At 47.8% G+C, this 22,401-nt stretch overlaps 1 protein-coding gene and 1 non-coding gene across 2 annotated transcripts; one reads left to right on the top strand and one right to left on the bottom strand.

Moving 5' to 3' along the window:
• Positions 1 to 6,298: 6,298 nt before the first annotated feature.
• Positions 6,299 to 6,370, bottom strand: trnag-ucc (transfer RNA glycine (anticodon UCC)). The gene has a single exon. It is a non-coding gene; the product is annotated as a tRNA-Gly (tRNA).
• Positions 6,371 to 12,328: 5,958 nt separating this feature from the next.
• On the top strand, positions 12,329 to 12,710 carry LOC140486115 (large ribosomal subunit protein uL18m-like). Its single transcript, XM_072584766.1, has 2 exons — positions 12,329 to 12,407; positions 12,511 to 12,710. Exons 1-2 carry the CDS (start codon positions 12,338 to 12,340, stop codon positions 12,687 to 12,689), a joined length of 249 nt encoding a protein of 82 aa, XP_072440867.1. The 5' UTR covers positions 12,329 to 12,337; the 3' UTR covers positions 12,690 to 12,710.
• Positions 12,711 to 22,401: the final 9,691 nt, after the last annotated feature.

Raw genomic sequence — 22,401 nt, 5'->3', positions numbered from 1 at the left:
TTAAAAATCACACAACACCAGGTTATAGACCAACAGGTTTAATTGGAAGCACTAGCTTTCGGAGCGCTGCTCCTTCATCAGGTGGTTGTCCGAAATCTAGAGCTTCCAATTAAATCTGTTGGACTATAACCTGGTGTTGTGAGATGTTTAACTTCACAGCAAGGGGTAGTCATGGGCAGCTGTTTAGTGAAGGTCGCTTCCAATGATGTGGGAAGGCAGTGCACGCAAAACCCTCCCTGCCCTAGATAGGTAACCTGAACCAAGATGGGCTTTCCAAGGTCAGGGGGTGCAGAGTGCTGAGGCCGCTGTCATCATTTAGTTCCCATGGGTCCCAAGTCCTTGGGATACCGTGGCGCCTTAATGATGAATGGGATTGTGTGGAACCGAGACAGGGTCGTGGCAGAACAGTGTCGAGAGTGTGTTGCTGGAAACGCACAGCAGGGAAATCGATGTTTCGGGCTCCAGCATCTGCAGACCTCCCTGTCTCCGAGCAGAACAGTCTTATCCGCTCAGGTTTAAGCAGAACGTCCGCAGCTACTCCTGCAGGTCCAACGAAACACAAAGCGCTATCCGGGAAGGCAAAGGTAGGGGGTGGGGTCCGCAAGCACAGAGTAGGGTGATCCCGGTTCGTGAGGGGAAAAAGAAAACGGAGTGCGGTGAAATTGACATAGGAAGTGAAATTGACAAAGGAGGTGAAATTGACATTGTCAGAGCAACCCTGCGCAGGAAGGAGGTAGAGGGGCATGGAGGGGCGGTGGGCAAGATGGAAAGGACGGGGTCAAGGGAGGGCACAGACGGCTGTGTAAGGGCATGAACAAGTGTTACCCTTCATGGTGTCGTGGGGGGATGAAGGTCGGGTCTGCAGGCAATGATAGTCTCCAGCTGAGAGTCGTGAGAACCCGGAATCAGTGTGTGTGTGTGGGGGGGGGGGGACTGTGTGTGTGTGTGCGTGTGTGTGTGTGTGTGTGTGTGGGTGCATGTGTGGGTGTGTGTCCTGTGTGTGTGTGTGTGTCTGCGTGTGTGGGTGCATGCATGTGTGTGTGTGTGGGTGCATGTGTGGGTGTGTGTGGCTGCGTGTGCGTGTGTCTGTGTGTGTGTGTGTGCATGTAGGGATATGCGGGTCTGTGAGAGTGTGTGTAGGTGCATGTGTGTGAGTGTACTGGGGTATCAATTTGTGAGAATGTGCGTGAGTGGCTGTGAATGTGGAAGTGTTTGAGTGAGTTTATGAGAGAGAGCTTGTGTTTGAGAGAGGGTATGCATGTGTGTGTGGGTCGGTAGGAGTGTGCTTTTGTGTGTGTGCGTGTACTTGTGAGTGTCCGTGAAATAGTATACAGTGCAGTGTTGTCACGTGTTGTGTGACATGAACCAAAGTGCCCAGTTAAAGTCATCCCCATGGGTACCGAACTTGACTATCAGCCTCTGCTTGGCCACTTTGCATTGTTGGCTGTCCCATAGTCTGCCTTGGAGGATTGTCACTCAGGGGTCCGAGACCGAAAGGCACAGAGCGCTGAAGTGCTCTCCGACTGGGAGTCTAGAACCAGTCTGACTCAAGATTGGGACACAGACAGACTTTAACCTCACACCTTTAATGCATTGTCTGAGCTGAGATGGCATCTCTTGTTAGACAACCTGAAGTTATCTCGACAACGTAACTTTGAAAAGGTTCTGAGGTTCTTATATTAAAGAACGGAAACTAGTAAACCCATTATAAAAGATGAAAGGCTTAAACTAAATGTGTTTAATATATCATTTCAGCTGCATTAATCTGTAATCCTTTTGCTATAAATACTGCGTCTTATGGTCCTTCTTATCATCAGGTTGATCTACATCGGATACACTCCATCCATTCTTTATCCTTCAAAGAAAATCAGTCACCTTCATCAGACACTACCTTCCCTTAACAAATCCATGATGACTATATCGGATGATGACGTGGAGGAGCCTGTGGTGGACTGGGGAGGACAAAGTTCAAAATCACACAATACCAGGTTATCGTCCAAGTAGCTTTCGGAGCACTCCTAAAACTAGTGCGTCCAAATAAAGCTGTTGGACTGTAATCTGGTGTTGTGTGATTTTTAACTTTATCCTGGATTAAACTTTCACTCACTGTGTGGTCATTTCTATCATCTCTCAGAGTTTTATCGAATCATTTTCTCATACTGGAAATATAAAAGCAGCTGGTGTCCACTCCTCCTATTTCTGACCTGCACCTAAAACAATAACATTACCGATTCGATATGAGAAATAACGTTGTTTGGATATTTGTGAACTGTCCACCCACATTTCACTTGATATTAGGCTGTAGTTCACAAAAAACAAAATGAGAGTAATGTTGAAATGAGTGAAATCCGGAAACATTTCTTTCGAAATAAGATGGAAAACCAAGGAATTCTGCCATGACTCGCGTTTCTTTGAACCGTGCTCGACTTGACTCCTTAATCCTCCTGGGGACATCCTCAACTTCAAAGTTGTGTCTGCACTCCAGAGGTCTGGCAGACTCAATGTGATGTGCAGACGGAGGTGTTTCATTCCCACTGAATCGATCGGCTCTTTTGGTTGTGGAGTGGTGTTAAAACGCCCTGCTTGCGATGGCCGGGAATCGAACCCGGGTCAACGGCTTGGAAGGCAGTTATGCTCACCACTATAACACCATCGCTACAGCCAGAAGCGCTCTTGGAGTCAGCTGATGTGCCATAATAGTTCTTGACTCGAAATTTCGTTGTTGTTTTGTTGGAAATTTTGCAGTGGAATATTAGAATTGAGAAGTCATCAAAGACCGAGTTTTACTGAGTGGATCGGTCTCCTGATGCCCCGCCTCACTTTTTAATACACACAAAGCAGCATTTCGGATTTCTCATCATCTGAAATCAATCAATAACAGAAATAGCACGAAAATCCCAGGGCAACCCTGGAACGATCACACAATTAAAACTTGTCAAGTTCTCAGAAAGGTTCACCGGACCGAAACGTGAACTCTGATTTCTCTTCATACAGCTTTACCACCGACTTCGGGTTTGGTTTCTGATTTACAGCGTAGACATAGTCATCGAGATAGAGATGTACAGCTCGGAAACAGACCCTTCGGTCCAACCTGCCCATGCCGACCAGATATCCCAACCCAATCTAGTCCCACCTGCCAGCACCCGGCCCATATCCTTCCAAACCATTCCTATTCATATACCCATCCAAATGCCTCGAAAATGTTGCAATTGTACCAGCCTCCGCCACTTCCTCTGGCAGCTCATTCCACACACGTACCACCCTCTGGATGAAAGCGTTGACCCTTTGGTCGCTTTTATATCTTTCGCCTCTCACACTAAACCTATGCTCTCTAGTTCTGGACTCCCCGACCCCAGGGAAAAGACTTTGTCTATTTATCCTATCCATGCCCCACATAATTCTGCAGTTCTTTCAGTTTCTAAAACTTCTCAAGAGTTTTCTTAGAAAACAAAAACGGCAAAAACAGAGGAACCATTAGACTGAGGCCACGCTGCAGTAATTGTGGAGAGGAGGGAATTCCGGGTAACAGTTCGGGAAGCAGAACCCTCTCGAGGAATATGTATTAATTTGAAGTTCGATCCCGTTGATAGATTTGCAGGTTTCTCTTTTACTTTGTAGAAGAGGGGTAGGTGTCAGTCAGCAGTAAGGTGTTTTCACAGGAGGGCATGATTTGGAGATGCCAGTGTTGGACTGGGGTATAGAAAGTTAAAAATCACACAACACCAGGTTATAGACCAACAGGTTTAATTGGAAGCACTAGCTTTCGGAGCGCTGCTCCTTCATCAGGTGGTTGTCCGAAATCTAGAGCTTCCAATTAAATCTGTTGGACTATAACCTGGTGTTGTGAGATGTTTAACTTCACAGCAAGGGGTAGTCATGGGCAGCTGTTTAGTGAAGGTCGCTTCCAATGATGTGGGAAGGCAGTGCACGCAAAACCCTCCCTGCCCTACATAGGTAACCTGAACCAAGATGGGCTTTCCAAGGTCAGGGGGTGCAGAGTGCTGAGGCCGCTGTCATCATTTAGTTCCCATGGGTCCCAAGTCCTTGGGATGCCGTGGCGCCTTAATGATGAATGGGATTGTGTGGAACCGAGACAGGGTCGTGGCAGAACAGTGTCGAGAGTGTGTTGCTGGAAACGCACAGCAGGGAAATCGATGTTTCGGGCTCCAGCATCTGCAGACCTCCCTGTCTGCGAGCAGAACAGTGTTATCCGCTCAGGTTTAAGCAGAACGTCCGCAGCTACTCCTGCAGGTCCAACGAAACACAAAGCGCTATCCGGGAAGGCAAAGGTAGGGGGTGGGGTCCGCAAGCACAGAGTAGGGTGATCCCGGTTCGTGAGGGGAAAAAGAAAACGGAGTGCGGTGAAATTGACATAGGAAGTGAAATTGACAAAGGAGGTGAAATTGACATTGTCAGAGCAACCCTGCGCAGGAACGAGGTATAGCGTCATGGAGGGGCGGTGGGCAAGATGGAAAGGACGGGGTCAAGGGAGGGCACAGACGGCTGTGTAAGGGCATGAACAAGTGTTACCCTTCATGGTGTCGTGGGGGGATTAAGGTCGGGTCTGCAGGCAATGATAGTCTCCAGCTGAGAGTCGTGAGAACCCGGAATCAGTGTGTGTGTGGGGGGGGGGGGGGGACTGTGTGTGTGTGTGCGTGTGTGTGTGTGTGTGTGTGTGTGTGTGTGGGTGCATGTGTGGGTGTGTGTCCTGTGTGTGTGTGTGTGTCTGCGTGTGTGGGTGCATGCATGTGTGTGTGTGTGGGTGCATGTGTGGGTGTGTGTGGCTGCGTGTGCGTGTGTCTGTGTGTGTGTGTGTGCATGTAGGGATATGCGGGTCTGTGAGAGTGTGTGTAGGTGCATGTGTGTGAGTGTACTGGGGTATCAATTTGTGAGAATGTGCGTGAGTGGCTGTGAATGTGGAAGTGTTTGAGTGAGTTTATGAGAGAGAGCTTGTGTTTGAGAGAGGGTATGCATGTGTGTGTGGGTCGGTAGGAGTGTGCTTTTGTGTGTGTGCGTGTACTTGTGAGTGTCCGTGAAATAGTATACAGTGCAGTGTTGTCACGTGTCGTGTGACATGAACCAAAGTGCCCAGTTAAAGTCATCCCCATGGGTACCGAACTTGACTATCAGCCTCTGCTTGGCCACTTTGTATTGTTGGCTGTCCCATAGTGTGCCTTGGAGGATTGTCACCCAGGGGTCCGAGACCGAAAGGCACAGAGCGCTGAAGTGCTCTCCGACTGGGAGTCTAGAACCAGTCTGACTCAAGATTGGGACACAGACAGACTTTAACCTCACACCTTTAATGCATTGTCTGAGCTGAGATGGCATCTCTTGTTAGACAACCTGAAGTTATCTCGACAACGTAACTTTGAAAAGGTTCTGAGGTTCTTATATTAAAGAACGGAAACTAGTAAACCCATTATAAAAGATGAAAGGCTTAAACTAAATGTGTTTAATATATCATTTCAGCTGCATTAATCTGTAATCCTTTTGCTATAAATACTGCGTCTTATGGTCCTTCTTATCATCAGGTTGATCTACATCGGATACACTCCATCCATTCTTTATCCTTCAAAGAAAATCAGTCACCTTCATCAGACACTACCTTCCATTAACAAATCCATGATGACTATATCGGATGATGACGTGGAGGAGCCTGTGGTGGACTGGGGAGGACAAAGTTCAAAATCACACAATACCAGGTTATCGTCCAAGTAGCTTTCGGAGCACTCCTAAAACTAGTGCGTCCAAATAAAGCTGTTGGACTGTAATCTGGTGTTGTGTGATTTTTAACTTTATCCTGGATTAAACTTTCACTCACTGTGTGGTCATTTCTATCATCTCTCAGAGTTTTATCGAATCATTTTCTCATACTGGAAATATAAAAGCAGCTGGTGTCCACTCCTCCTATTTCTGACCTGCACCTAAAACAATAACATTACCGATTCGATATGAGAAATAACGTTGTTTGGATATTTGTGAACTGTCCACCAACATTTCACTTGATATTAGGCTGTAGTTCACAAAAAACAAAATGAGAGTAATGTTGAAATGAGTGAAATCCGGAAACATTTCTTTCGAAATAAGATGGAAAACCAAGGAATTCTGCCATGACTCGTGTTTCTTTGAAACGTGATCGACTTGACTCCTTAATCCTCCTGGGGACATCCTCAACTTCAAAGTTGTGTCAGCACTCCAGAGGTCTGGCAGACTCAATGTGATGTGCAGACGGAGGTGTTTCATTCCCACTGAATCGATCGGCTCTTTTGGTTGTGGAGTGGTGTTAAAATGCACTGCTTGCGATGGCCGGGAATCGAACCCAGATCAACTGCTTGGAAGGCAGCTACGCTCACCACTATACCACCATCGCTACAGCCAGAGGCGCTCTAGAAATCAGCTGATGTGCCATAATAGTTCTTGACTCGAAATTTCGTTGTTGTTTTGTTGGAAATTTTGCAGTGAAATATTAGAATTGAGAAGTCATCAAAGACCGAGTTTTACTGAGTGGATCGGTCTCCTGATGCCCCGCCTCACTTTTTAATACACACAAAGCAGCATTTCGGATTTCTCATCATCTGAAATCAATCAATAACAGAAATAGCACGAAAATCCCAGGGCAACCCTGGAACGATCACACAATTAAAACTTGTCAAGTTCTCAGAAAGGTTCACCGGACCGAAACGTGAACTCTGATTTCTCTTCATACAGCTTTACCACCGACTTCGGGTTTCGTTTCTAATTTACAGCGTAGACATAGTCATCGAGATAGAGATGTACAGCTCGGAAACAGACCCTTCGGTCCAACCTGCCCATGCCGACCAGATATCCCAACCCAATCTAGTCCCACCTGCCAACACCCGGCCCATATCCTTCCAAATCCTTCCTATTCATATACCCATCCAAATGCCTCGAAAATGTTGCAATTGTACCAGCCTCCGCCACTTCCTCTGGCAGCTCATTCCACACACGTACCACCCTCTGGATGAAAGCGTTGACCCTTTGGTCGCTTTTATATCTTTCGCCTCTCACACTAAACCTATGCCCTCTAGTTCTGGACTCCCCGACCCCAGGGAAAAGACTTTGTCTATTTATCCTATCCATGCCCCACATAATTCTGCTGTTCTTTCAGTTTCTAAAACTTCTCAAGAGTTTTCTTAGAAAACAAAAACGGCAAAAACAGAGGAACCAATAGACTGGGAGGAAGTCGTAGCCAGGCACAGTGATGTTGGGACAGGAATACCGATCAATGCAGGGGACACAGAGAGCAGGGTCACTGGACAAGGGATTATTGGATCACAGCCCCTCGTGTAGCAGTCCACCCATGCACTGCCCTCAGGTACTCAGCGAAACGGTGCCCATCCACAGAGACAGCCTCCGCAGGCCTCCTATATTATGATTGGGCCATTTCCCCAACACGCGAGACCCTTGGGCTACTGCAGGAGCGAGGTTTTGCAGGCTGTCTCTAAACGCTCCTCACACTCCGCATTTGCGAATCCAATTCACGTGGAAGTAGGGGGGACATTTCATTGTCTCAGTGAGAAAGTCCTTGAGGCGTGGGATAGGTTAATGAACTCTCTGTCTCAGGTGCAAAGAATCCAGTTGAAATGATTGGTGCAGCAGCATGACAACATATACAGGAATAAGATGAGGAGGAATAATACTGTTGTGCATGAGCTGGAAGTTGGGAATGCTGATGCATAAAATAACACCCCTGCAGACTTCATCATTTCAAAGCCACACAGGTCCACAAGGAAGTGGATGTCATGCTTAACGGAGATATCTTCGAACTGAGTCAGAACAAGTGGAGTTCGCCGATCGTGATAGTTCCCAAACCTGACAAGACTCAATGGTTTTGTGTGGACTATTGGAAGATCAATGCCGTAACAAAATCAGACTCATACAAGATTGGAGGACTGTAGGATGAAGGTTGGATAAACTAGTTACATCAGAAAGTTGGACTTACTGTGTGTTTATTGACAGGTACCTTTATCAGAGAAAGTGAAAGAGGTTTCTGCGTTTGTCATTCCAAATGGGCTATATCAATTCAAAGTGGAATGAAGAACACACCAGCCACATCCCAAAGATTTATGAACAGAGTCGTGGCTAAGTAAACAAACTGTGCAGTTTATCTGGATGATATATTGATGTTTCGCGAGTCATGGAAAGATCACATGGTTCAGTTGGCAGAGCTCTTTGAACAATTAAGAGAAATAAAACCGCAATAAATGTAAAGAAAACAGAATTTGCGAAAACCGAGGTGATGCTTTTGGTGCATAAAATCTGTCACCTCAAGGATCGCAAAGACAAAGGCCATCAAGGAATTTCATCTGACAGCACGTGTTATTGTGAATTCAACAGATACATTACAACTAAGATTGGACAGATACCTTATGTTATGTATATGTGTGCAGAAATTTAATATGATCTTAAATTAATGTCTTATGTATTTTATTGTAATGGGATTTAAGAATTAGAAAAAAGATGAAGCAGTTGTTTCATTATGATGGTCCATCTTTTACTTAACGGAGGGGGGGAGGTGTTATGAAGTTGAAGTTTAAGAGAGAGTAAATGCTGTTCTGAACTGAGAGCTGACACGCACCTGTGGGGACTAGATGGCAGTTTCAGAGAGTATTGGAAATTTGAAAATATGTATAATTTGGCTGTGAAATGGATACATGAGTTGGTTGCTGCTTTGACAAGAATTCAAACTTAACCAATCATTTTGATTATGCCCCAGGATACTAAAACCCAATCGCGTTTGTATTTATTGTTTTTGCAAACATACAACCAGTGAGACGATGTGATGTTGGGGTATTAAAAAAAAAAGCCGGCATTTAGAAAGTCTGACAGAGCAACTGCTATTGAGAGAGTAACTGCTATCAAGAAAGACTGCCATTCAAAAACACTCTCTGTCAGAGGTATCTTCTTCACATGAAATATCTTCTCATTAAAAGGCAGAAAGCAACCCAGAGAGATCTTCAGCCAAAAGAAGACAGACACCGGAGACGACAGCCACCATATGGTTTTGAAACTAAATTGATGTAATATTAATATGTTTTTTTTATTGGAAGAGTTCATTGTTATAGAATTGTAGGCAGACAATAAGCAGTTAAGAGAGGGTGGACGGAGCTTAGAGTTGTGAATTGTTGTTTAATGTTCACTTTTAGAGTTAAGGAATAAATTAATGTTATTTTCTCTAAATAGTGGAATTTGGATGTTCTCTATTACTCATATTTTAACAGATTATGAGGTGAGGTGAACCTTTTTGGGTGTTTCATTTAATTAACAGAGGAGTTCACCACCGTGTCACAATACAATACATAAAGCCATAGTATCATCACAGAAGACATAATGATGCTGCCTCCGGAGATGAATGACTGGGCTTGCAACAATGGTGAGCTGTCAGAGTAATAATTGACATGGTGATTGGCCATTGGTGTTGGTGTGATGATGTGGGCGGTCAGGCAGAGGAATGATGGCATGAATGCCAACAGGATGGGAATGTTGGTGAGGTATATGTGAGAAAGAGAGTGCTAACGTACATGGAGACTCTACATGGAGATGTGCATGCTGGGTTTAGAGTGATGGTGGGTTAGGTATGGAGTGCTATGATGGCCATGGTAACTGACCATTGGGATGCCAGTAATGTTGGAGTCTGGGAATGGCCAATAGGATGTGGGAGACAGTGCAGAGGAGGTTTGGTGATGAACATGGAAACTCGCCAATAACATAGCAGCGATGGTGAGGTGGGCAGTAGGACACAGGATGAAGGATGTGGATACTGTATTTCAGAGTTTTAATTCAGAAATCTTTTGAGGTATCAAATGAATTCAGTGAACAGTTAGGAAGGCAAATGCAATGTTTGCATTTGTTTTGAATGGACTAGAATACAAGAGCAGAAGTGAACTGTTGAGGCTGTACAAAGTTCTGGTCAGACGGCATTTTCTACATTGTGAGCAGCTATGAGCCCTGTGTCAAAGGAGGGATGTGTTACCCAAGGAAGTGACAGAGAAGGTCTACAAGAATGGTTCTGGGTTGTCATATGAGGAGAAGTTGAGGAATCTGAGCCAGAACACAATGCTGAGTAGATAGATGATGTGGGGCCTCAATGAAAATTATAGACAGTTACCTTGGATGAGGGGAATGGCCAATTCGATGGGGGCTAATAGTTGGGATGAATGTGTTGCTTGACGTGTAGATTGTCCAATGGGATGAGAGAAATGGTGTGGGAAAGTGAGAGTAATGATGGACATGGTGTGTGGAATGAGGATGGTGTGGAGGTTTGGAACAGTGTAGGGATGGGGATGATATGAGATATGTGATAGTGTGGAGGATGAAGACGGGGATGGAGATTGTTAAAAATCACACGGCACCAGGTTGTAGTCCAACAGGTTTATTTGGAAGTACCAGCATTCGCAGCACTGCTCCTTCATGAGGGAGCTGTGGAGCAGGTCTATAAGACACAGACTTTATAGAAAAAGATCACAGTGTCATGCAACTGAAATGATATGTTGAACAAACCTACATTGCTGTTAAGTCTTTCATCTTTTAGAATGGGCTGCAGGTTTCAGTTCATTAATATGTAAATCCCAGAACTTCTTTCAAGTCACATGCTTGAGATACCTTCAGGCTTTATTAGAAAAGAGATGACATTTCAGCTCAGACAATGCATTAACTGTGTGAAGTTAGAGCCTGTCTGTATCTTAATCTTGAGCCAGACTGGTTCTATTTCCAAAGTAGCAATTTGTAAAATGTTACATGGATTGCCTGCCTGCATTGACTGCTTGCAAATTGTGTGCTTTTTGAACAAAATAGAATCTATCTGCAATGACAATACTGTAAACGCAAAATCACCCCATAGACTTATATGAGTGTGTGCGTGCATGTAAGTCTCAGAGACTCTGAGTGATTTTATGTGGGTGTGTGGTAAAGACCGTGAGTGTGTACATGTAAGTGTTAATGCTTGTGAGAGGGTGTGTTTGCGTGTGTGCATTCTTAGTAGAGTGTGTGCATGAGTATGACGGAGAATAAGCCTGTGAGAGAGTGTGTACATGGGTGAGAGTGTGGGTGGTGTATGTGTGTGTATGATAGGGTCCATGTGAGTATGTAACAGTGTGTGGGTATTGTGTCGTGCGGTCCCCTGTGGTGTGGCATGAACCTAAAATCCTGGTTGAAGCTATCCTCATGGGTACCAAACTTATATGAGCCTCTGCCCGGCCACAGTGCAATGTTGCGTATCCCGAAGTCGGCCTTGGAGGACAGTCCCCTGAAGATCTGAGGCCGGATGTCCGTGACTGCTGAAGTGTTCCCTGACATCTTGATTTATTGTAGTCACGTGTACCCAAGTAGAGTGAAATAAACAGGCAGGAGGCTGGAAGAACACAGCAAGCCAGGCAGCATCAGGAGGTGGAGATGTCGATGTTTCGGGTATAACTCTTCTTCAAGATCTCCTGATGCTGCCTTGCTTGCTGTGTCCTCCAGCCTCCTGCAGTATTTTTTGTCGTAATCTAAGTGCAGCTTTGTTTTGTGAGCAGAACAAGCAGATCATAACAAGCAAGGACATATAGATCAGAGGGTGTCTGCGCAGAGCCAGGCATACACGTTACACTGCACAGAAGGTGCACAAAGCAGTTTCAACAACAGCAATATCAACATTATTTTAACTGAGAGGGATCCTTGCAGCAGTCTAATAACAGCAGGGGATGAGGCCAGTTATGAGAGATTGAGGATGATGTGTGGAATGGGGACAGATTGGAGGATAGTTGTGAGGAAAGGGGATGGTGTGTGGATTGGAGATGGGACTTCATCCAAACGCCAATCAAATGAAGGATGCGAACGGAAGCCCCGCCCACTGTGACGGTTCCGTCACTGCCGTGAAGGCCAGCTTCCGGCTGAGCGGTCAGGGGGCGGGGCTTATGACCAGTTAAAGATGTCAGGGGACGACGGGGCTGGGTCTCCGGGCGGGGCGTGGTATCCGGGACAGGCGTCGTGGGGCGGGGCTTGATATCGGGGAAGAGACGTCAGTGGGCGGGGCGCGGTGTCCAGGATAGGCGTCGGAGGCCAGTCGAGGTGTCCGGGGAGGATGTCCAGGGGGGCGGGGCTGGGTTGCCCGTGGGCGTGGCTTGGCAAACCGGGTGAGGCGTTAGGGGGCGGGGCTTAGTTGCCAGGGCGGGGAATAAGTGGGCGGGGCTTGGTGTCCATGGGCGGAGGGCAAGGCTTCACACAGTGCTGAGTGTCTGGGAGTGAGGTCAGTGGGCGGAGCTACGTGTCCCGTAGTGACGTCAGGGGGCGGGGCTACGTGTCCGTAGTGACGTCAGGGGGAGGGGTTCTCAGCGCAATGGCGGTGGTGGTGGTTGCTCTCGGGTTGCAGCTGGAGCGAGCGGCGGTTGCGGCTCCCGCTCGAACAGGTACGGTGTGGGCAGAATCATGCCACTGTCATCCGGCCATTGTCAGCAGTAATGACCCATGTGCACCTGCATTAACCCCGTCTCTCTCTCTCTGGGCCTGAAGGTTGGCGGTTGATGTCGGCCTCGGCTGAAGCCTCGATAGCCCCGGACACGCGAGAGAACGAGACGGTCTCGCCGCGATTTGTGAACCGCAACCCCCGGAACCTGGAGCGTCTGGCGCTGGCGAGGAAGGACAACGGCTGGCAGAGCACCTGGCCGAGGGGCAGCTACTGGCACCGGTGAGCACCGGCCACCACATGGGACAGCACAGTACAGGCCCTTCGGCCCACCATGTTGTGCTGAGCATTTATCTAACATCAAACACATCTACACACCCTGCAAATTACTGCCGTCCATGTGCTTGTCCAGCAGTTGCTTAAATGTCCCTAATGTCACTGACTTTTCTACCACCGCTGGCAGTGCATTCCACACACCCACCGCTCTCTGAATAAAGAACCTACCTCTCACATCGCCCCTATACCTTCCTGCAGTCACCTTAAAATTCTGACCTCTTGTGACACCCATTTCTGCCCGGGGGTGGGGGGTGGGGAAGTCTCTGGCTATCTACTCTATCTAAGCCTCTCATTAACTTGTACACCTCTATCGGGAAAAATCCACTCCATCTTGCTTCGCTTTGCCCTTGAATGTATCTGTCCGCTTCCCCCTCTTCCAGCTTCTGCCCTCAGTTTGTCCAGTTCATTTGAACCGTGATCGACTTGACTTGACTACTTTATCCTCCTGGGGCATCCTCAACTTCAAAGTTGTGTCTGCACTCCAGAGGGCTGGCAGACTCAATGTGATGTGCAGAAGGAGGTGTTTCATTCCCACTGAATCGATCGGCTCTTTTGGTTGTGGAGTGGTGTTAAAATGCACAGCTTGCGATGGCCGGGAATGGAACCGGGTCAACTGCTTGGAAGGCAGCTATGCTCACCACTATACCACCATCGCTACAGCCTGCGGCGCTCTAGAAATCAGCTGATGTGCCATAATAGTTCTTGACTCTAAATTTCGTTGTTGTTTTGTTGGAAATTTTGTAGTGAAATATTAGAATGGAGAAATCATAAAAGACCGGGTTTTACTGAGTGGATCGGTCTCCTGATGCCCCGCCTCACTTTTTAATACACACAAAGCAGCATTTCGGATTTCTCATCATCTGAAATCAATCAATAACAAAAATAGCACGAAAATCCCAGGGCAACCCTGGAACGATCACACAATTAAAACTTGTCAAGTTCTCAGAAAGGTTCACCGGACCGAAACGTGAACTCTGATTTCTCTTCATACAGCTTTACCACCGACTTCGGGTTTGGTTTCTGATTTACAGCGTAGTCATCGTCATCGAGATAGAGATGTACAGCTCGGATTGGCTCGGAATATGTGTCGTTCCCGAGGACCAGAGGAAGAGATTCTGCTCGAGTGTTGTCGGTTCGACGCAGCAGACTGTGCTGGCGGGGGAAGTACCACGGGGATCGTGTTGCGAGTCGTCGGAGCTGCTGGAGACCATTGCTGGATCGTGATTGAACGTTGGAGGATCGTTTGGTTGTGCTGACCTGCTCTTGGTGGATCTTCATGCTGGCTTCGGCCTAACGCCAATTCAGGGACCAGCCACCCTCAGAGCTATGGCCTCGACAGCTGCCCGCAGCCCTGGCCAGGGGGTTCGAAACACAGTCAGGGTGACTGTGAAGAAGATTGAGGATCATACACCACTCGACAGCACCGTGTTTTTCAAGAAAGTACTGTTGGGATGCTGTGGGTTTGCTGGTGTGGATGTGTGCTGCCAGACCGGGCCATCTTCCAATTCATTTGGAGATCAAAGATGGACCGGGTCCGAAGAGACTCAATGTACAAAGACCGGTGCAATGGGGGAAAAAAACACGCCCAATGCCATTCTCACCCTGATGGCCACCTTTGTGTGTCGCTGCATCAAGCTGTGCGTGGATCCCCGGTAAGCAAACACCAAGTGTCACTACGTACTGAGGTTCTACCTGTCCCCGGTGTTGCGAAGGATGGGCCTGGCCTCGCTGCCGCGGAACGCTCCGAGTAGTTGGACTGTTCTGTATCAACTGTCCTTCGTGGAGAAATTTATGAGGAAAAACACCTTTGACCACAAGTCCATCAGGAAGTGGTCAGCACGTAGCGTCCTTGAGACCCTTCGGGAAAAGGAGAGGGCGGATCCTGTCGAGCGGTTCCTTGAGCAGACGGTCAAAGCCATTTGGCAGAATGCCTCATCGCCAGAACATTCCAACAAGCACCAAGACGTGGCTTGGCTGGTGGTGAGAAGGGCTCTGCCTGTGAGATCCTTCATGCACGCCCGGACTCTCTGCCGCACCGCACGCTGCCCTTGAAGTGGCTGCGGGGGGGACGAGACTGTCACACACCTCCTTCTGGAATGTGCCTATGCAGAGGAAGTCTGGAGAGGAATGCAGTGGTGCTTGCCGAGGTTCGTCCCGAGCAGCGCTGTGACGCGGGACTCCGTGCTCTACGGCCTGTTCCCTGGGACTCACACCGAGACGAACATTAACTGCGCCTGGAGGATCATCAACTCGGTGAAGGAGGCTCTCTGGGCGGTCCGAAACCTGTTGATCTTCCAGCTGAAGGAGTTAACCCCGACCGAGTGTTGCAGACTGGCACATTCCAAGGTCCAAGACTATGTGTTGAGGGACGCGCTGAAGCTTGGGGCAGCTGCCGCCAAGGCGCGGTGGGGAAAGACCACCGTGTAAGATCAGCCTGCCTAAAGAAGAACAGGGGGCCCATGCGGACGTTTTTTTGGGCTCTGCTGATGCCTCAGCCAAATATATGTACAAGATTGAAAAATGCACAGGATTGTAAATGACAAGGATAAATTCGAATCTGTGTTTGTAAATGTGGACATATGTATGGCATGATCAAATGTACAGACCATCAAATCATTTTATGAATAAAGTATATTTTTGAAATTAAAAAAAATGTGTACTGTCTGCAGGATTTCCCTGGGGCAGGCTACTTCGATGTGACCTTCAGAAGTGTGAAGCAGTGCGAACAGCTCCTGAAGGTCTTCAAGGAGAAGGAAGGCGAGCCGCTGTTTTCCATCTTGTCAGCGAACCCATTGTGTGTGCTTCCTGCACAGAGGAATCGTGTTGTTACAATCCATATGTTCCAGCGGCTGATGTCCTGACCTTCCTGGGAAGGTGCGTCCAAGTTGAGGGAGAAGCCACTGATGTGATCTGGACCAGTAAGCGGCAGGTCAGGGTAACTCTGAGGGCCGATGATAGTGGGAACATCCTCCACCCACCCTCGAGCTTCGCAATCGGAGGGAGCAGAGACTACCTGACATATGCAGGGCATTCGAAAGTGTGCCGAACCTGTGGGAAGTCGGGACACGTGGCGGCGGATTGCAAAGTGACCATCTGCAGGAACTGCAAACAGGAGGGTCACTTGACTAAGGACTGTCAGGAAGAAAAGAGCTGCAACCTGTGCGGAGAGGCGGGCCATATGTATAAGACCTGCCCAAGACGGGGGGGGGGGGGGGGCACTTACGCACAGATGGCTGGAGGTGGCAATGTGACCCGTGGACCCCCAAAGACCAGTAAGGGCCACCCGGACAGCAGGGAAACGGAGTCTGGTGACACCCAGAAAGAAGAACAGGCTGGAGTGGAGGAGGCGGCAGCCAGTGGAGAGACACAGCAGCTGATCCTAGCTCTAGCTGGGCAGATGGAAGAAATGGAGGAGGAGGTAATCAAGCAAGCAGAGGAGTGGATACCTGTTAAAAAACAGGAGGAGGAAATCTTGCCAGGCTCCCAAAGCCCCCCAGCAAAAGGGGAAAAGACAGCTGCACGAGGGAGGGACGGCCAGCTCTTCGGAGGGGGAAGATGGACGCAAAGAAGGCCATCACCACCAGAAGAAGAGACAGAGCGCCGTCAGTAAAGAGGAGGGCATTTCCTCCCAACCAGGAAACACCGGATCCCCCGAAGTCCAACCTCCACCCAGTGAGAACCAGGAGGTACCCACTGGCCCACAAATACAGGCAACCGAGATCTGTGATCCTCTGACAGTCCCACTGTCAGACACAGAACTGGACAGGGAGCACCCTTGCCTTGGCTCAATGACACCAGAGCGGGAAAATGACCCCAGTGAGGGGCTGGATAGCTACCTCAGCCCAGCGAAGGTCCAGCAGTTCCTGCTTACCATGGGGATGTAGACAAGCTACCCCAGAGACAGGACAGTCAAATGGACAATGGTAACCCCATAAACTGGGCGTTAAAGAAGATTAATTTGCTTTCAGATAACAGGGCACCCACTCTTTAGGTGGGTTCCGCTGAAGCCACAGCCAAATACCAAGAGACTGGATAGTTAATAAAGGTAAATGTTAACAGGATAACTGTGAATTCGATTAATTAAGTTTGTTCTTTGTAATGTTAAGACATGCAATGTTTAAAACTATGAACAACATGGAAAAATTGTCCAAGTACCAGAGATTTATTTACATGAATAAAGTATATTTTGAAATTTAAAAAAAACGTGTACTGTCTGCAGGATTTTTCTGGGGCAGGCTACTTTGATGTGACCTTCAGAAGCACGAAGCAGTGCGAACAGCTCCTGAAGGTCTTCAAGGAGAAGGAAGGCGAGCCGCTGTTTTCCATCTTGTCAGCGAACCCATTGTGTGTGCTTCCTGCACAGAGGATTCGGGTTGTTACAATCCATATGTACAACACCTATGTTCCAGCGGCTGATGTCCTGACCTTCCTGGGAAGGTGCGTCCAAGTTGAGGGAGAAGCCACTGATGTGATCGACCCCTTTGGGATCTGGACCAGTAAGCGGCAGGTCAGGGTAACTCTGAGGGCCGATGATAGTAGGAACATCCTCCACCCACCCTCGAGGTTCGCAATTGGAGGGAGCAGAGGCTACCTGACATATGCAGGGCAGCCGATTGTGTGCCGAACCTGCGGGAAGTCGGGACACGTGGCGACGGATTGCAAAGTGACCAGCTGCAGGAACTGCAAACAGGAGGGTCACTTGACTAAGGACTGTCAGGAAGAAAAGAGCTGCAAACTGTGTGGAGAGGCGGGCCATATGTATAAGACCTGCCCAAGACAGGGGGGCCCCACTTACGCACAGATGGATGGAGGTGGCAATGAGAGCCTTGGAACCCCAAAGACCAGTAAGGGCCACCCAGACAGCAGGGAAAAGGAGTCTGGAGTGGAAAGAAGAACAGGCTGGAGTGGAGGAGGCGGCAGCCAGCGGAGAGACACAGCAGCTGATCCAAGCTGTAGCCGGGCAGATGGAAGAAATGGAGGAGGAGGAGGTAATCAAGCAGGCAGAGGAGTCGATACCTGTTAAAAACAGGAAGAGGAAATCTTCCCAAGACCCCAAAGCCTCCCAGCAAAAGGGGAAAAGACAGCTGCACGAGGGAGGGACAGCCAGCTCTTCGGAGGGGGAAGATGGACGCAAAGAAGGCCATCACCACCAGAAGAAGAGACAGAGCGCCGTCGGTAAAGAGGAGGGCATTTCCTCCCAACCAGGAAACAACGGACCCCCCGAAGTCCACCCTCCACCCAGTGAGAACCAGGGGGTACCCACTGCCCCACAACTACAGGCAACCGAGAGCTGTGAACCTCTGACAGTCCCATTCTCAGACACAGAACTAGACAGGGAGGACCCTTGCCTTGGCTGAATGACACCAGAGAGGGTAAATGACCCCAGTGAGGAGCTGGATAGCTACCTCAGCCCAGCGAAGGTCCAGCAGTTTGTGCTTACCATGGGGATGTAGACAAGCTACCCCAGAGACAGGACAATCAAATGGAAAATGGTAACCCCATAAACTGGGGTTTAAAGAAGTTTCATTTGCTTTCATATAACAGGGCACCCACTCCGTAGGTGGATTCCGCTGAAGCCACAGCAAAATACCGAGAGACTGGATAGTGAATAAAGGTAAATGTTAATAGGATAACTGTGAATTCGATTAATTAAATTTGTTCTTTGTAATGTTAAGACATGCAATGTATATAACTATGAACAACATGGAAAAATTGTACAAGTACCAGAGATTTATTTAAATGAATAAAGTATATTGTGAAATAAAAATAAGATGTACAGATTGGAAACAGAACCTTCGGTCCAACCTGCCCATGCCGACCAGATATCCCAACCCAATCTAGTCCCACCTGCCAGCACCCGGCCCATATCCTTCCAAACCCTTCCTATTCATATACCCATCCAAATGCCTCGAAAATGTTGCAATTGTACCAACCTCCACCACTTCCTCTGGCAGCTCATTCCACACACGTACACCCTCTGGATGAAAGCGTTGCCCCTTTTGGTCGCTTTTACATCTTTCGCCTCTCACACTAAACCTATGCCCTCTAGTTCTGGATTCCCTGACACCAAGGAAAAGACTTTGTCTATTTATCCTATCCATGCCCCACATAATTCTGCAGTTCTTTCAGTTTCTAAAACTTCTCAAGAGTTTTCTGAGAAAACAAAAACGGCAAAAACAGAGGAACCATTAGACTGAGGCCACGCTGCAGTAATTGTGGAGAGGAGGGAATTCCGGGTAACAGTTCGGGAAGCAGAACCCTCTCGAGGAATATGTATTAATTTGATGTTCGATTCCGTTGATAGATTTGCAGTTTTTTCTTTTACTTTGTAGAGGAGGGGGAGGTGTCAGTCAGCAGTAAGGGGTTTTCACAGGAGGGCATGATTTGGAGATGCCAGTGTTGGATTGGGGTATAGAAAGTTAAAAATCACACAACACCAGGTTATAGACCAACAGGTTTAATTGGAAGCACTAGCTTTCGGAGCGCTGCTCCTTCATCAGGTGGTTGTCCGAAATCTAGAGCTTCCAATTAAATCTGTTGGACTATAACCTGGTGTTGTGAGATGTTTAACTTCACAGCAAGGGGTAGTCATGGGCAGCTGTTTAGTGAAGGTCGCTTCCAATGATGTGGGAAGGCAGTGCACGCAAAACCCTCCCTGCCCTAGATAGGTAACCTGAACCAAGATGGGCTTTCCAAGGTCAGGGGGTGCAGAGTGCTGAGGCCGCTGTCATCATTTAGTTCCCATGGGTCCCAAGTCCTTGGGATGCCGTGGCGCCTTAATGATGAATGGGATTGTGTGGAACCGAGACAGGGTCGTGGCAGAACAGTGTCGAGAGTGTGTTGCTGGAAACGCACAGCAGGGAAATCGATGTTTCGGGCTCCAGCATCTGCAGACCTCCCTGTCTGCGAGCAGAACAGTGTTATCCGCTCAGGTTTAAGCAGAACGTCCGCAGCTACTCCCGCGGGACAACGAAACACAAAGCGCTATCCGGGATGGCAAACGTAGGGGGTGGGGTCAGCAAGCACAGAGTCGAGTGATCCCGGTTCGTGAGGGGAAAAAGAAAACGTAGTGCGGTGAAATTGACATAGGAAGTGAAATTGACATTGTCAGAGCAACCCAGCACAGTAACGAGGTAGAGGGGCATGGAGGGGCGGTGGGCAAGATGGAAAGGATGGGGTCAAGGGAGGGCACAGACGGCTGTGTAAGGGCATGAACAAGTGCTAACCTTCATGGTGTCGTGGGGGGATGAAGGTCGGTTCTGCAGGCAATGATAGTCTCCAGCTGAGAGTCATGAGAACTAGGAATCAGTGTGTGTATGGGTGGGGGGTGGCTGTGTGTGTGTGTGTGTGTGTGTGTGTGTTTGTGTGTGAGTGCATGCGTGTGTGCGTGGCTGCATGTGTGTGTGTGTGGCTGCATGTGTGTGTGTGTGGGTGCATGTGTGTGTGTGTGTCCTGTATGTGTGCGTGTGTGGGTGCAGGCATGTGTGTGTGTGGGTGCATGTGTGGGTGTGTGCGGCTGTGTGTGTGTGTCAGTGTGTATGTGCATGTAGGGATATGCGGGTCTGTGAGAGTGTGTGTAGGTGCATGTGTGTGAGTGTACTGGGGTATCAGTTTGTGAGAAGGTGCGTGAGTGGCTGTGAATGTGAAAGTGTTTGAGTGAGTTTATGAGAGAGAGCCTGTGTTTGAGAGAGGGTATGCATGTGTGTGTGGGTCGGTAGGAGTGTGCTTTTGTGTGTGTGCGTGTACTTGTGAGTGTCGGTGAAATAGTATACAGTGCAGTGTTGTCACGTGTCGTGTGACATGAACCAAAGTGACCTGTTAAAGTCATCTCCATGGGTACCAAACTTGACTATCAGCCTCTGCTTGGCCACTTTGCATTGTTGGCTGTCCCACAGTCTGCCTTGGAGGATTGTCACCCAGGTGTCCGAGACCGAAAGGCACAGAGCGCTGAAGTGCTCTCCGACTGGGAGGCTAGAACCAGTCTGACTCAAGATTGGGACACAGACAGACTTTAACCTCACACCTTTAATGCATTGTCTGAGCTGAGATGGCATCTCTTGTTAGACAACCTGAAGTTATCTCGACAACGTAACTTTAAAAAGGTTCTGAGGTTCTCATATTAAAGAACGGAAACTAGTGAACCCATTATAAAAGATGAAAGGCTTAACCTAAATGTGTTTAATATATCATTTCAGCTGCATGAAACTGTAAACCTTTTTTTCTATAAATACTGCGTCTTATGGTCCTTCTTTTCATCAGGTTGATCTACATCAGAAACACTCCAACCATTATTTATCCTTCAAAGAAAATCAGTCACCTTCATCAGACACTACCTTCCCTTAACAAATCCATGATGACTATCTCGGATGATGACGTGGAGGAGCCTGTGGTGGACTGGGGAGGACAAAGTTCAAAATCACACAATACCAGGTTATCGTCCAAGTATCTTTCGGAGCACTCCTAAAACTAGTGCTTCCAAATAAAGCTGTTGGACTGTAATCTGGTGTTGTGTGATTTTTAACTTTATCCTGGATTAAACTTTCACTCACTCTGTGGTCATTTCTATCATCTCTCAGAGATTTATCGAGTCATTTTCTCATACTGGAAATATAAAAACAGCTGGTGTCCACTCCTCCTATTTCTGACCTGCACCTAAAACAATAACATTACCGATTCGATATGATAAATAACGTTGTTTGGATATTTGTGAACTGTCCACCCACATTTCACTTGATATTAGGCTGTAGTTCACATAAAACAAAATGAGAGTAATGTTGAAATGCGTGAAATCCGGAAGCATTTCTTTCGAAATAAGATGGAAAACCAAGGAATTCTGCCATGACTCTCGCCTATTTGAACCGTGATCGACTTGACTCCTTCATCCTACTGGGGACATCCTCAACTTCAAAGTAATGTCTGCACTCCAGAGGTCTGGCAGTCTCAATGTGATGTGCAGGTGGAGGTGTTTCATGACCACTGAATCGATCGGCTCTTTTGGTTGTGGAGTGGTGTTAAAATGCACTCCTTGCGATAGCCAGGAATCGAAGCCGGGTCAACTGCTTGGAAGGCAGCTTTGCTCACCACTATACCACCATCGCTTCAACTTTAAAAAGGTTCTGAGGTTCTCATATTAAAGAACTGAAACTAGTAAACCCATTATAACAGATGAAAGGCTTAACCTAAATGTTTTTAATATATCATTTCAGCTGCATGAAACTGTAATCCTTTTGCTATAAATACTGCGTCTTATGGTCCTTCTTATCATCAGGTTGATCTACATCGAATACACTCCATCCATTCTTTATCCTTCAAAGAAAATCAGTCACCTTCATCAGACACTACCTTCCCTTAACAAATCCATGATGACTATCTCGGATGATGACGTGGAGGAGCCTGTGGTGGACTGGGGAGGACAAAGTTCAAAATCACACAATACCAGGTTATCGTCCAAGTAGCTTTCGGAGCACTCCTAAAACTAGTGCTTCCAAATAAAGCTGTTGGACTGTAATCTGGTGTTGTGTGATTTTTAACTTTATCCCTCAGGATTCCCTCCAACAACTTGCCCACCACTGAGATCAGGCTCACTGGTCTATAGTTCCCTGGCTTGCCTTTACCACCCTTCTTAAACAGTGGCACCACGTTTGCCAATCTTCAGTCTTCCG

This window comes from Chiloscyllium punctatum, chromosome 15 (genome assembly GCF_047496795.1).
Source record: "Chiloscyllium punctatum isolate Juve2018m chromosome 15, sChiPun1.3, whole genome shotgun sequence".
Lineage (NCBI taxonomy): Eukaryota > Metazoa > Chordata > Chondrichthyes > Orectolobiformes > Hemiscylliidae > Chiloscyllium > Chiloscyllium punctatum.
Note: the sequence above shows the minus strand (reverse complement) of the source record. Positions and strands in the feature narration are given on the sequence as shown.

Bases quoted from the DNA above. Each gene is read 5' to 3' on its own strand.
- LOC140486115 (XM_072584766.1), top strand. From the start codon at position 12,338: ATGGCGGTGGTGGTGGTTGCTCTCGGGTTGCAGCTGGAGCGAGCGGCG. The intron at 12,408-12,510 runs GTACGGTGTGGG...CTGGGCCTGAAG, and splicing joins TGCGGCTCCCGCTCGAACAG to GTTGGCGGTTGATGTCGGCC.